Source organism: Plectropomus leopardus, chromosome 10 (assembly GCF_008729295.1).
Source record: "Plectropomus leopardus isolate mb chromosome 10, YSFRI_Pleo_2.0, whole genome shotgun sequence".
NCBI classification, from domain to species: domain Eukaryota; kingdom Metazoa; phylum Chordata; class Actinopteri; order Perciformes; family Serranidae; genus Plectropomus; species Plectropomus leopardus.
Genome location: NC_056472.1, coordinates 10895590 through 10909153, shown reverse-complemented (window position 1 = coordinate 10909153; position 13564 = coordinate 10895590). Strand labels below are relative to the sequence as shown.

The 13564-nt window shown below is 38.2% G+C and overlaps 1 protein-coding gene across 1 annotated transcript in view; it reads left to right on the top strand.

Moving 5' to 3' along the window:
- Positions 1–13564, top strand: part of thsd7ba (thrombospondin, type I, domain containing 7Ba) — a 176742-nt gene that overhangs the window by 145844 nt on the left and 17334 nt on the right. The window contains exons 16-17 of the mRNA XM_042494871.1: positions 4026–4159; positions 6787–6940. Coding sequence (XP_042350805.1) covers positions 4026–4159; positions 6787–6940 — 288 coding nt within the window. The remainder of the gene's footprint in view (positions 1–4025; positions 4160–6786; positions 6941–13564) is intronic.

Below are 13564 nucleotides of genomic sequence, written 5' to 3'. Positions count from 1 at the left end.
TGGCATTTCACGTGTCCTTTTGTGTCTGTGTTTATTTGTGTATGGCTGTGTGTGCGTGTGTGTATGTGTGTTCTCTCTGTATGTCTGCACGTGTGTCATTGTGCAGGCACCTACATTGTGTGTGTGTTCTTGTGTGCATGGGGATTTCATCAAGTTTTTGCAGGTGTGTTTTTTTTTTCTGATGGAAGCCATTATCATCTCATCTCATCCAGCAATTGAGAGAGTTTAACAATCTCAATGCATAAAATACTTTTTTTTCCTAGGTCTTTAAATTTAGTGGTCATTAACTATTTTCTTAGCTTGAGATGAAAATGAGTTCAACCTGATTCTAAGCTGAAAATGGACAAAGTGCCTGTTTTGGCATTGAGGGGGCTTTGCAGCACATGGATGCATGCCCTTGCTATGAACATTTCTCACTACATGAAGCACACGGTGAATCCAGTAAATGTCCAGATAAAAGGTCTTTATGTTTACAGCAAATGTTAGTACTACCTTGGGTCAGGAGATTTTATTTGAATGTCCCTTTTTACTGTTGAAAAATAAATCAGCACGGCCTGAACCGGTTTCTTGTCAAAAGCATAACACTTACTTTTATTAACCTTGTTTAGATACAGAGCACACAGCCTCTGTGAGCATATGCTCGTTCGCGTCGACTTCCCTCTCACCATCTCCAGACAAATTAATTTCTCAGAGTTGCCTTCAGCTGCAGGTCTGGCCATTGCACAGCTGTTGCAACCAACTGCAGCGCTTTAAAACTCTCTCAACACTATGAATCATTCAGTTTGGCAAAATATCCAGCACCGCTAGATTCACTGCAGATGATGAAGTACTTAATCATCCTTTACCCTCATTAATGAAACACAGATCAGAATGCAGAATTAAAAAAAGAAGAAAAGGACTCAAATTTAAGCAAAACTATACATTTCTGTCACTGCAGGCAAAATCTAAACTAATGATCATATCATTGTTCTTCTCTCCCCTGCCCAACTTCTGGCTTGTCATGCACTGCTAATACGGACATCCACGCAGGCTCAGGTCAGTGCCGTTCATTCTGTACATTTACTCTGCTATAGCTAATGAAGACAAAATGCATGCCAGATCTGTCCAAGTCACATGCACTCCTGTGACCCTTTTGGTCGAGAGAAAGAACAATAGTTTGATTGGAGAGAGTGCAACGTGGTTGGAAGTCATTAATGTGGAGTGCATTTGGATGGTATTCCAACTGCTTTTTAACTGGAGGGACCGACATTTTCTAAAGGATTTCATTATATGATATTATATTATATGAATAGTCGATAAGGCTTTTGAGAGTGCGCTCAAAGAAATTGAGCCGCGTAATATCACTCTTGTATTTCTTATCCCCTAAAAAATATATTTGATTTCAGAAGTGTCTAAAAGAGAACAAAAGAGCAGAAGATAGAGAGTGATTGAGATTGCCCATAAAAGCAATGAGACAATCCGGTCTGCACCAGCTGATTCTGATTGATAGCCTATCCCTCTTCCTCTTCGTGAAAGTGTGTGACCTAAGATGTGCTCAGGAGTAAATGCAGTATTTTTCTGCTCCATCTGTGTTTTGTAATGCACCAGCTTTAACCTGCCAACAAGTGATTAGATATATTTCTGACACCTTATGTGTTATGGTACTGTAACCAATGTGGTTTGTGCTGTGGTCATATGATTTCTCACTGTATAAATGGTTTTAGCGCTCAATAAATAGAGTATAGTATGTGTGACTAGAAAGTGAAGAGTTTTTTGTTTGTTTTTTTGCTGGTGATGACAATTAGCTGTTAAGCTGAAATTGTGTTTCTACAGTAGTAGTGGAGAAAGTGGGAGCAGAGCAGTTGCCAGTTTACCCAGCAGGGGCATCTGCAGGGACAGATGGGAGATGATGAGGGTGTGTAATAGGCATCTGTGTGGCCCGTAGGGGAGGGAATACTCAACACTCATTCCCTCTCTAAAGCCTACACACACACAGACACACACACACACACACACACGCACACGCACCTACACACACTCTCTTACAGACACCCATTACAGCTTGTCATAGCTTTTTCCACAAATTGTCCTCTAGAGTATACCTTTTACTGAGGCAGACTGTTACATAGATTGAGAGTAAACATGTGTTTACAGGAGCATTGCGCTGGCTGTTCCCTTGGTTATACAGACATGCCAGAGTCAGTGGTTGAGTGGGGAGAAGTGAATAGGCTCAACATCCAGCCAGTTACATCCGCAGCTGAAGGGCCTATTGCCATGATCATTGTCGTTTTACACATCGCATGCTGCTCTCTCCATATCATGGTTTGATTTCAGTGTAAATGATAATGATAACCTTTGTGTTCTTCTCTGCAGTGGTAATATTGTAAGTATTGACCAGTTAATTCAGAGCCCCACTGTGGGGACAGGTGCACTTTTAACAAGTTCAGGAGTTGAACTTTCCTTTTAAAGGGGAACTCCCATTTTCAAAATTCATACGTTATTCTCATGGTCTAAGACAGTCCAAGAATATTGGTTAACATGGACGGCTCTCTCCCAAATCCAAAAGCTAGAGTGCTAAAGTCAAATTAATGATGTCACAGAGTAAAAAGTCTGGAGCTGCTCCACAGACAGTGAATCACAAAATATGTTCTAGAGTACCCAGAGGAATGATCTGAGTACATGGGTACATTTTCTATTTTACAACAGACCGAATCATGATTCTGGATAAAAACCATTGCGTCATGTTCATAAATTCATACAGCTTTGACCAAACAATTCCTCATTAGCCACCTTAAAAAAAGCATATCTGTGCTATATTTAGAGTACTTTTACCTCTTTACCTTGCAGTCAGACAGCCTTTTCCAATAGGGAATTGTAGTCAAACATTTTAAAGCCTCCAGACTCCATTAGCAAAACACTGAGTTGCTGGTTGCCTCAACTAGGAAGCAAGCAAGGTAAAGCGGAGCAAATATTCAAATATAGAATACACTTGCTCTGACAATGAGTGTTTTAGGTGACTATAATAGGTTTTGCTGCTGCCCTTTAAATGTCACAGTTATGGATGAACACAATCAACAAGTTTTGATGATTTCACTTATTTCTGTAATTGTGATCAGGTGGCAGTTATCTACCAGGAAGCAACTGTTTTTTGTTAGTGCAAAGTCATTGTGACTCGGTATTGAGTTCCCTTCCATAGAATAAAGTTAATTTTGTTGTGAAAAAAAAAGAAAATAGACAATCTGTCGGTCTGCAAAACTGGGCTCCCATTCATTGTCTTTTCAGCAGCTCCAGACTTTAGACTTGACGACATCACAAGTGTGAGACTTACTTCCCTTGTTTCTGACTTTGAGAGAGAGTAGCTCATGTTCACAGATACTGATTAAACCTTCCTAAGCCATAGAAATAATGTATTGGAATTCTTAATTAAGGTGGTGTTCCACTTTAATTTCTGATACAATCTGTTCCTATGCTTGTACTCTGAATGTAGAAAATAAAAGGGGCATCATCCTGATATCAAACTCCACCATTTTTGTCAACACCTAAATGATTCTTCTCTGAACTGGGAGTAGTATAGACATTAAATGTCCTAGGGAAGCAGTTTGCATATCCATAACTGCATAAGTGCTTGATGTTAAAAATAAATACAGAAACAAGAGAATACGAGCATATGTTGTGTTGTAATAAAATAAAAAATAAAAAGATATGTACAGCTCTTAAATTAAGACAAGAAATTATACCTGAAAGTGCAAAGAGTTTTTTCTTGTTAGATGAATCAAAGGAAAACCTATAAGGAATACTGGTTTTAACCAAGAACAATCTAATTAGTGTACTAAAGTATGAAAATTGAATGTCCTTAGTATCTTCTACATTCCCTACAAGTGTATGCACCAGCTGTATACATGTAGCATGCATATGTGCTTGTGTGTATGTGTGAGCTGATTTGTATGCGTGTTCACTTTTCAGGTTACACACTACTGCTTTCTTTAATCCGTCCGTGTGTGTCCCTTTCCTTTTGTGTGTGTATATGTATGTTTGCATGCGTGCAGGTGTACGAGGCTGTGCCGTGTTACAGCGACTGCAGCCAATATGAGTGGAGGATCGAGCCCTGGTCCATTTGTACCATCAACACTGTGGACGACCTGCCAGCCTGTGGGGAGGGAGTCCAAAGCCGCAAGATCAGGTCAGTGAGCGGGTTAGACTTGGCAGACTGCTAGCCTGGCACTGCAACACACGCCGGGAGGGGTTGACTGGCAGCGTTCCTGTAGCTGGCACTCATACTAGTCCTGACACTTGCAATGCCAGGGGAAAACAAACAGTCAAAACAAACTACTGCTTCCTAATGAGAGTTGTTAGATTTTTTGCAGAGCCTTTTTAGTGGTACTTAAAATAGCCACAGAGGAAAGCAGTGAAGTGTTGACCTTTTCTGCAGGCTGTGAGTGCGGATGTTGGTAGAAGATTATGCACCATCAGAAATTGGAAATGCCAAACTGGGAAACAGTATTATTGTGTCAAAAGCAACTTAATTGGTCTTGTTTAGTATAATCCTACCTAAGTGTGAGTCACAGCCTCAGAAATCAACCACCCAGCTGCTGAAAAGGAGCGGAAATCTAAAATAGTGAAAATTTCATAAAATGTTCTCAATTTCAGAAAATTGTGTACAGTTCTTAACTTTTAACAAAACTGCCAGTTTCAAGGTTGGTCACAAACTTTAGCAATACACTCAGAAAATATTGTCTGCCGAGAACAAGTTTGCTAAGAACTCTAAGAACTTGCTAAGAACACTTACATACAATAACAAATATATTACCTATCCTGATAAGAATCGTCAGGATACTGCAATGTCTAACCTTGATACAGTACCTAAAAAACATTAACACTGAGGGCATACAGTTTGAATTTTTTTAAAAGATATATAAAACAAGTAGAGTTGCAGATGTGTACCAGTTTCAAGGTATACTGTGATATGAAAATTGAGGGTTATCATGCCATGTACATTTGCTTATCTACGGTATGGAAAAAAGGGCAACTGGAAGAAGAACTGGAAGGGCATTTTTTCTACACCTGGACTGCCTGTCAGAGTCTTTACATATACTTCCATTAAAATGATTAGAATGAAGTGCTTGTTCAACCAGAAAACACTACTTTTCCTTCCTTTAAGAGTCATCATAACTGGTGATGATAATAGCAATTATGTAATACCATATATCATGATACCGTAAAACTGTTTTATTTTCTTATACGGTTATTATAGCATAAAAACCTCATACCTATTGCAACCCTAATTACAAGGCTCTAAAATTACATTGGTTAGCAGCAGAAAGCAGCAGACTGACTGTAATAACAATAACAATAAGATCCAGAAAGGGACAGGTGGTACCAGCGTACCTTTAAGGTGTATAGAGTGCCTCAGGGATGACATTTTGCTGGAGACCAACCCGGAACTAACGTTGCCCTGGTTCCCTCGTCAGAAAGCCTATGAGATTTTTCCACTGGATTTTGGATCATTGTAGAAAATAAGCTCTATGGTGAACAAATGTTTATGATACTAAAACGTTTAGTTTAGCAACATAATATTCTCAAATGAACACCACTTTCAGGATTTTTGAAGGCTAAATGCAGTTGCCAAAAGTAAAAAGCTAATGCTAGGCTATAACAAACTACACTACCATCATGTCACATCATGTGGCATTGCGTTGGATGGCCTGGCATGGCGTCGTGTCTCATAATGTCGGCACCGCTACAAGGCTGTAAAGCTGTGTTTGGCGTGGTTTGACTAAATGATGTTCTGTAGTCTCACCACTTGTTAGCAGCTGCCTTTTTAAAAACACATAAAAGCTTCAAAGGTTATGGGTGGGAATTTGATGGCATATTGTATGTTGTAGAACAAAATGTCTCTTTAAGTTTGTGTGAAACAGAGACATTACTTCACGCTTCTAACCAAAAATCCATTGACCTTAAGACGAGGGAACCAGAGGTGCTGAAATGCTAATGGGTTTCCTAGTTTTAGGACTCATTCCCAGGGTTTTCTATTGAAACTGTTTTAATTATTAAAAATATAAATGTATTGATAAATTGATCGATGCATATTGATCATTGACTTTACCACTCTTTACACTTGTCCTTGTCCTCTTTGACTCTTTATAAAGAACAATGTCCTACTCTTAAATCCAGGTAAAATTACAGCGGTCATCCTCTATATAGATTTATTTTTACTTTCCATGAGAGTTTTCTGGTCTTCTATCCATATGGTTAAGGTATGGTTAACTGGGGAATGGCCTTCATATTATAAGAAAGGGTGTCAGAGAGGCCAACACTGACTGTTCCCAATAAATCCAACAAAACATCCTGAAGGTCTCCAGTGTCAAAGTCATAAGCTTGGTAAATCCAACCATTCAGCTTCACATCTTTCCCTTTGCTGCAGGATTACAATGTTTGCTACTTTGACCTTTGCCATCAATGTAAACATATAGACAGTCATTCACAAAGGTCACTTTCCAAAATAGCTTGTGTCATTTGAAGTTATTTGAAGAAATAGTCAATGCTGTCATTTATGTAGTGAAAACAGTAAACAGAATTTTTGAGCACATATTTCAGTTTCATATAGCTAAATATTTCGAGAAGCCAGGTATATGGAACATACTGTCGAGACCTTGTAAAAATAAATGAGTTGCAAAATCTCATCTAAGAGGAAAAAAAAAAAAATCTATTTAATGGCAGAGGCTTAGTAATGTGTTTCTAAACTCAAAAAGGACCCAGTTAGGGGTGCCCCAGGGACTAGTTATACAGCTGCATCTGCTGCTTTGCTAGGTGTGTGAAGCAGGGAACGAGTGCGGGGAACAGCAGTGTGGACGACAGTCTGTGTGATCAGGAGGAAATGCCACCCAGAGCCCAAGTCTGCTTTCTGGCCTGTCCCAACGACTGTGTCATGGCACCCTGGGGACCTTGGAGCAACTGCCCACTGGTAAGAAGCAATAATCTAGTGAGTGTGTTTTTGGTTGGCTGACAGGTTGTGCGTTGCTGGTGGGGGGTCTACAGTTGTAGTAAATTAGTCATTGATAAATTAACATTTTTGTGAATCTTGAATATAACAGGTCACATACCGATATGTACAGTTCTTATGTACATTTTTTTGGTATTAGAATTGATTCTAGAAAATCATGGTTTTGCACTTGGTCACCTGACATTCTGATTAATCAGTTATCATTTTCTTTTCAATGTACAGAAAAAGTAATCAACTGTAATGATGGACTTGTGAACTATATGCTTTATTTCTTCCTCTTGAAAATCATATTTATATCATGTATATCATAAAATGAATATTTTTTTGCTGATGGTCAACCATTTACAAATTCCAAATATCAGTTTTGATTCTGATTAATTAGTGACATTTGTAATGATTTTTTACTCTTCTTAGACTTAGATCCCACCTCCTAGAGTCCATTAATTACAAATTTGCTAGATTCATAAATTAAAAGGGCCAACAGCTACAGTACTGTTAAAACCTTAATCAAAAATGATCAACCAATATAGACTCCTTTAATTCTTACATTGAGAAAAAATTGTTGCGTTTTGCTCGAAAAAAGCATCATGTTTTATCAGACATCCTGCAAAATTAAATCATAGAAAGAACATATTCACATTTTTATTACACATCAGTGAAGCGTTCATTATTAATTTATTAGAGAAGTGTGTATAATAAAAGTTAACGTACTAAAGAGCTCCAGTGTGCATCTGGCTGCTCTGTAACCTTGCATGGTTTGAAATCACATTTTGCACTTCAATGTCTGGTGCTGCAAATTAAATTGAGTCTACTAATGTGCCTCCATTTCCCAATGCTCTCAGTCTTAAACTATGTAGCATGTGTTCCCCCGTGTTTCTAGCCACTGGTAACCTGGCCATGTAGCCCTGTTATATGTTTTCTGTCAAACATAGCAGTTCAGTGGGCTGGAACATTGGCGTCAAAGAGGTGTTGGGGGTGGGGAAAGAAAGAGATAGAGAGATTACTTACTTAGTTTTCACACAGACTTTTGGTCTCATTCAATCTTTTAAGCTGTGAGCTTTGGCAGCACTCTTCGCATCAGTGAAAAGCAGCTGTCTAATGTATTTGCTGGTATAATAATGCTAAAACTGTTAACTTAAAAGCCAATTAAATTGTAACAGCCATAGTAAATGTTACGGGTGATTTGTTTCTACAATTAAATCTCCCTAAAACATTTAACGTGTTGTGCCACAGAGTGTATGGAGGTGGTGGTGTTTGTACTTGTATGTTTGTCCGTTTGCCCAGATGACTGAAGTAGACAGGGCTCATAAGAATTCAGTGTGGTTTAGGCTGAAATAGCATGGCTGCAACAATTGATTTTTTGACACTAAGGAGCAGATAAACCCATGCCACTGAACGATCGAAAAGATGGGCTGGACATGTGAGATTTAACAGATCCCTGCCAATAATAATGAAACAATAAAATAACAAATCAATTTTTTTTGTTCTTTCAAAATGGGAAATTAAATTGATATTATTATCCCATAAATATAGCCTTTTATGAACCAAAAAGAGCTTTAAACAATTACAAATGTCTACCTGAAGTGATTCTGTGCTCGATGGTATTCATGAATGCTGTGAAGAAGTGCCCGTGGCAAGCATTACCATAAGGCTCTGGAAGGAAGGCTCTGTACATTTATACATCAAAGTGTAACCTGATGCATTTAAGCTAATTTGCAGTCAGTGCTAAAAGCAAATGTCAAACACAAAATGCTGCTGTAATTGGGAAACATTTGCAAAACATCACAACCGAATAGCTAAATCTGGCATGAATCATCTCTTCTCTTTTTGAGATTAAGGTTTTTTATGGATGGTCCTTGTTTAAATAAAGACATGAAAAATAAATAAATAAAGCACAGTATGAACCCACCATAATTTTAAAGAGACAGCCCAGTCGCTCAGTCATTCTTGATATTGCTCGATCTTCATTCTCGTCCTAGACAATAATGACCAGTGTTTCCCTGAGAATCTTTTTCAGGCCCAGTGGTACGCACCAAAAAAACCCTCAACAGACACAGTGCCTGGTATGACTTAATGGCATGGTTGGCCTCAATCCGATGGCACAGTGGATCATTAATGTCATTATTTGTGTTCAAACTTTTATTCACTCTGTATATTAAAAATGTAAAACAGAGTGAGCATAACAAGAAGAGGATGTCTGAACAGCTTTATGTAGCCGCACCCCTCCCGTTAGTTTACAGGCTTTTATTATACAAATATGCGGTCACACATGTTGTCAATCACTAATTCTGGCAGTGAGAGAAAAAACAACACTGTTGACACGTCCATACGTCATAGATGGCCGTAGCTGATTTATCAAAGCAAAACAATCTGCATTTTGAAAACTGGCAGGATTTGCTGCCATTATGTCTATGACTTCCTGTATGAGTTGCTTTGCAGCTTGAAGAAGCAAGCCTCTTTCTTGTTGTGGCTTCAGTCTATGATTGCCAGTTAAAACGGTGTCACACAACTAATGCAAAATGACTCAGTTCACTTTTAGAGTTTAATCCATGCACTTTAGATCATGTCTTCTGCCTCCTAAGGGGAAAAAATACAGTGTACTTTGCCAAGTTATGCAAGCCTCACAAACATTTAGGGTCTTGTTGGCCTGGCAGCACGTCTTGTTAGTACAGAGAGCAGAATTAGCATCAGCATGGTGAATGTTTTGACAACAAACATGGTAGAATTTTGGATATAAATTGGATCCTGAAGCTTCCCTTCAATATTTACCTAAAACCCTGTTGTAGCAGATATTATTTTATGTCTCACAATCATTAACATTATGTCTGCCACTGCAAATTAGCCTACAAGCTCACAATCTAGCAAACAACAAACAATAAAAGATGTTTACTACACTCACTATACTGATATGTTCGCTAGTGACCAGTTTTAGTGTGACTCCAAATTCGAGACTGAGTGAGGCTCAAATGCGTATGGCTTAATCTGTCAGATGTTTTCTCTAATGCTAACCATCTTGAAACTAGTGTGAGGATCACTAGAGAAAGCAGAAAGTGAAACTAACCAGAAGCAGATTTCTCAATGAGAAAGATCTGCTTTTTAAACTAATTTGTGGAAAACAAAAACAAAATAGTATTAGTCGTTTTACATACTTTTTAACATGTCTGGAGAGGGACTTGAACTTTGTCTTCATAAATGGGAAGTGTTAGTGAAAACAGAGATGCTTGCTGTAAAATGTGCTAGCCCATTGTAATTGTAGATAGCTGTATAGCCCAGGGCCATTCCTGTACTCATCTGGAATGAGAATGTTGTGTAGTGTTTGCAGGACTGTGATGAGATCAGCAGTGTTGTGGGGTCCAAGGGTGGCACAGTGATGAAGGAAAGCATCCTGGTTAATAACACTGAGATGGTTCCATATACTGTCCACATGATGTTCCTTTCCCATAGCCCCCTTATCGCTCAACTTAACTATTTCATTAAAAATGCAATTGTGGGGGATTGTGTTTAGCTCCAAGACCCTCTAAAACAAAAAAACATCACGTAGTGTCAAGAATAAACCCATAGGAGTCTTTATGGTGAAGCACAAACACCTAAAGTTTAAATAGTTTTAAAAAAAAAGTTTATTGTTAAATGCTTATGGGAGTTCAGGGACCTTTTGAAAATTGCTGTGCCAGTTGTTATTTTGCCAAAATTTAGCCCAATGTTGGAGTGTTATTCAGCCCTCTTTTAAACAAGAATGGTCAACCTGGTTGGTACCTGGATGCCTTCGATTCTCTTGTTTCCAAGATACCGCTGTCTTTTCTTAAAAAATAGAGCACCACAGCTTCTTAAAGACAGTAATGTCAGCCACATCTTTTTTCCTCATAGGCCTCTGATTTCAAGTAATGCTTAACATATGCTGAAAGGTGAAACACTTACATCTGTGCTTTGCCACACTCAATATTTAGATTTAAGAACATGTCTATTCATAACCTGTTTTCTCAAGATCAGCTTAAGGTGGATTGTAGCTTAATGTGAAATGGTCAGGATGAGAATCAACATTTTTCAATCAGAGGCCATACTGTAGCTCTCTGTGGGGAAAAAAGTAAATAAACAAATAAAGGTCCCCTCCGGGTTAGGTTTAGTCAAGCAGATCCCTTATAAGGAGAGGATGTGGGCACAGGACAAACAAGCAGACTGATGCATTCACTTATCTATCCTCTGTTTCTGAAGAGCTACTTGATATTTGTTGCTCAGATTCTTCTGCATTTAGTATTGCCAACTTCCAAATTTGTACATTTTGCACACCCTGTTACAAATTGTTTTAATGGGACTTGCGGGAACACTGCATATTTTAACTCAGGTCAGGACTGCAGGAATGGTTCCAGTTATGGATAATCAACATCTGGCAAAAAATTCCCAAACTGTACGAGTGTGTGACAGAGAGTGAAAATGTGAGGCATTATATTCAATAGATATGCATAATGTAAATGTTCTTTCATTTATAACCCGTGCTAACTCAGCTTGCAAACAAATGAGCAGAGATAATTTATTGACTTTGTGAAGTTAGTTGGATTTATCGGTCGAGTCATTCTGCAGTGGTTAAGGTGGCGTGAAAATTGTTCTGAACCTGGATCTAATCCGTCAACAACCAGAGGCACAATCGAGCTTGCAGATTGCAGCATCTTATGCATGTAGCATACAAATGCATGTGCATGGTTATGTGACAGTCGGTGTGAAACATTAAGGGCACAATGACTGCAGCTGATTCATGAGCCTCACACGGAGGTCCCTCATTAAGTGGTGACAGTGATTGAGGTGCATGGCGTGATGCAACAGGAGCAGAGGGACATATGCAGCTCAACACAAAGACCTTTATCAATAATATAACATCTTCCCTCCGAGCTGACTGTTCCTCCGCACACCACATTTTCACACATCCTTTGCTTCGCTGTTCACAGATCTCCACTCCCATGTAGTGTGAATTCACTGATTTGCAAATTCTCATGCTACCATACTATCCCAATACTCGGTAAATGTCCTTACAGTTCTAAGAATTGGTATCTCAATTAATGTCACACTCGTTTTCATCTGCCTTCTGCTGCGCCTATAAAGTTGATACTACAGTAAATTCAGGTTTCTTCCAGTTTGCCTGCTTTACCAGATTATTTAGACATTCAGCCTGAAAATGCAGCATTTATGGCACACTGAAGACAGCAGTAACCGTATATATGTCAAATAATCTTGAATTACATTCAAACAGGTGTTCCAGTTCTTTCTAAGGCTTCAGGTGGGGATATAAGAGGACGTTTGTACAGATTTGTGTCAGTGAATTTGCATCGCCTACCATAGTGTAGAAAGTTCAGCCCGTTCTCACCAAAACAACACTTGTTTTTTGAAGAGAATCACAAAGGAGCCACTGTACTTTGACATAAAAAAATGGAGCTTCAGTGCAAACTTCTGGAATACCTAGTCATAACTATGGAAAGCTATCAATATAATACATCACAGTTATTTCACAATGTGTTGTAAGAGAGAAAAAAATGACTTGTTTTTTATACTTTTGAGTGCAGAAATGGATCGCTACAAATGGGAAAAAAAACCACCAAAAAGTAATTATTTAAAAAGCAAAACAAATTTAGGAGGGCTGGTTCACTTAGTTTATAATTCCAAGCCCAACATGACACACATTAAAACTGGCATGATCACTTCACAGGTTACCACAGTGAAAACTGGTGACACAAGACTAACATATTAAAAGAGAGTTTGGATGATGAGGTTCGATTTGGAAAAGAAGCATAATGAGGCTGGGCTGGTGTTCTTTTGGTTTAGCATTCAAATTGGATTTAGCATATACAACTTTTTGAGTGGATTGTAATTGCCTTTAGTTCTTTCCAGAAAAGGCTCAGAGTTTGTGTAGACAAGGGGGGAAGGCAATGCTTAATTTATACAATTGTTAGAAGATAGTTCTCCTTTATTTCTAAGTTTTAATAACATTTGATTGCATTAAAAGATACACTTATTTTAAAATGGTTCTCAAACGTAATTTCCAAAGTTGCTTCACTAACTCAGAACATCTTTCCCTCTAATAAGATATAATCTCTTCATGGCTTTAAGAGTATAATCGGTATTATTTGATCTGTGTAGCAACTCACTAGATATTTTTAGCTCACCCACAGCAGTTATTTAGTGGCATTTTTAAAACCATTGTTGGATTTTGTTGTTGTTGTTAGGTAATCTACTGGATTCTGTCTCAGGAAAGAACAAATTAATCCTCTTAACATCAATATTTTTTTAATTACACAATGTAATTTAAACAATGCTCAAGAGGGAGATGAAAGTCATTAAGCTGACAGTCACTCTGTTTTTAAATCATTCAAAAATATCTTCCTCAAAACAAGAAAATGATTTTGGATGAGCAGCAATTGCAGCTTGTAGTTTTAATCACATCTTCACAAACACTATATTTGGTAGATTTCGTTCAAAGAAGACACAACGTGTTTGAAGTAAGGTTACTGTGTGTTTTGATAGCACCAAAGTAAAGAGAAGAGAAGGGTCTCACCTTGAACGAATCATTTGATTTGTTCTTCTTTCATTAAATGTTGTCAG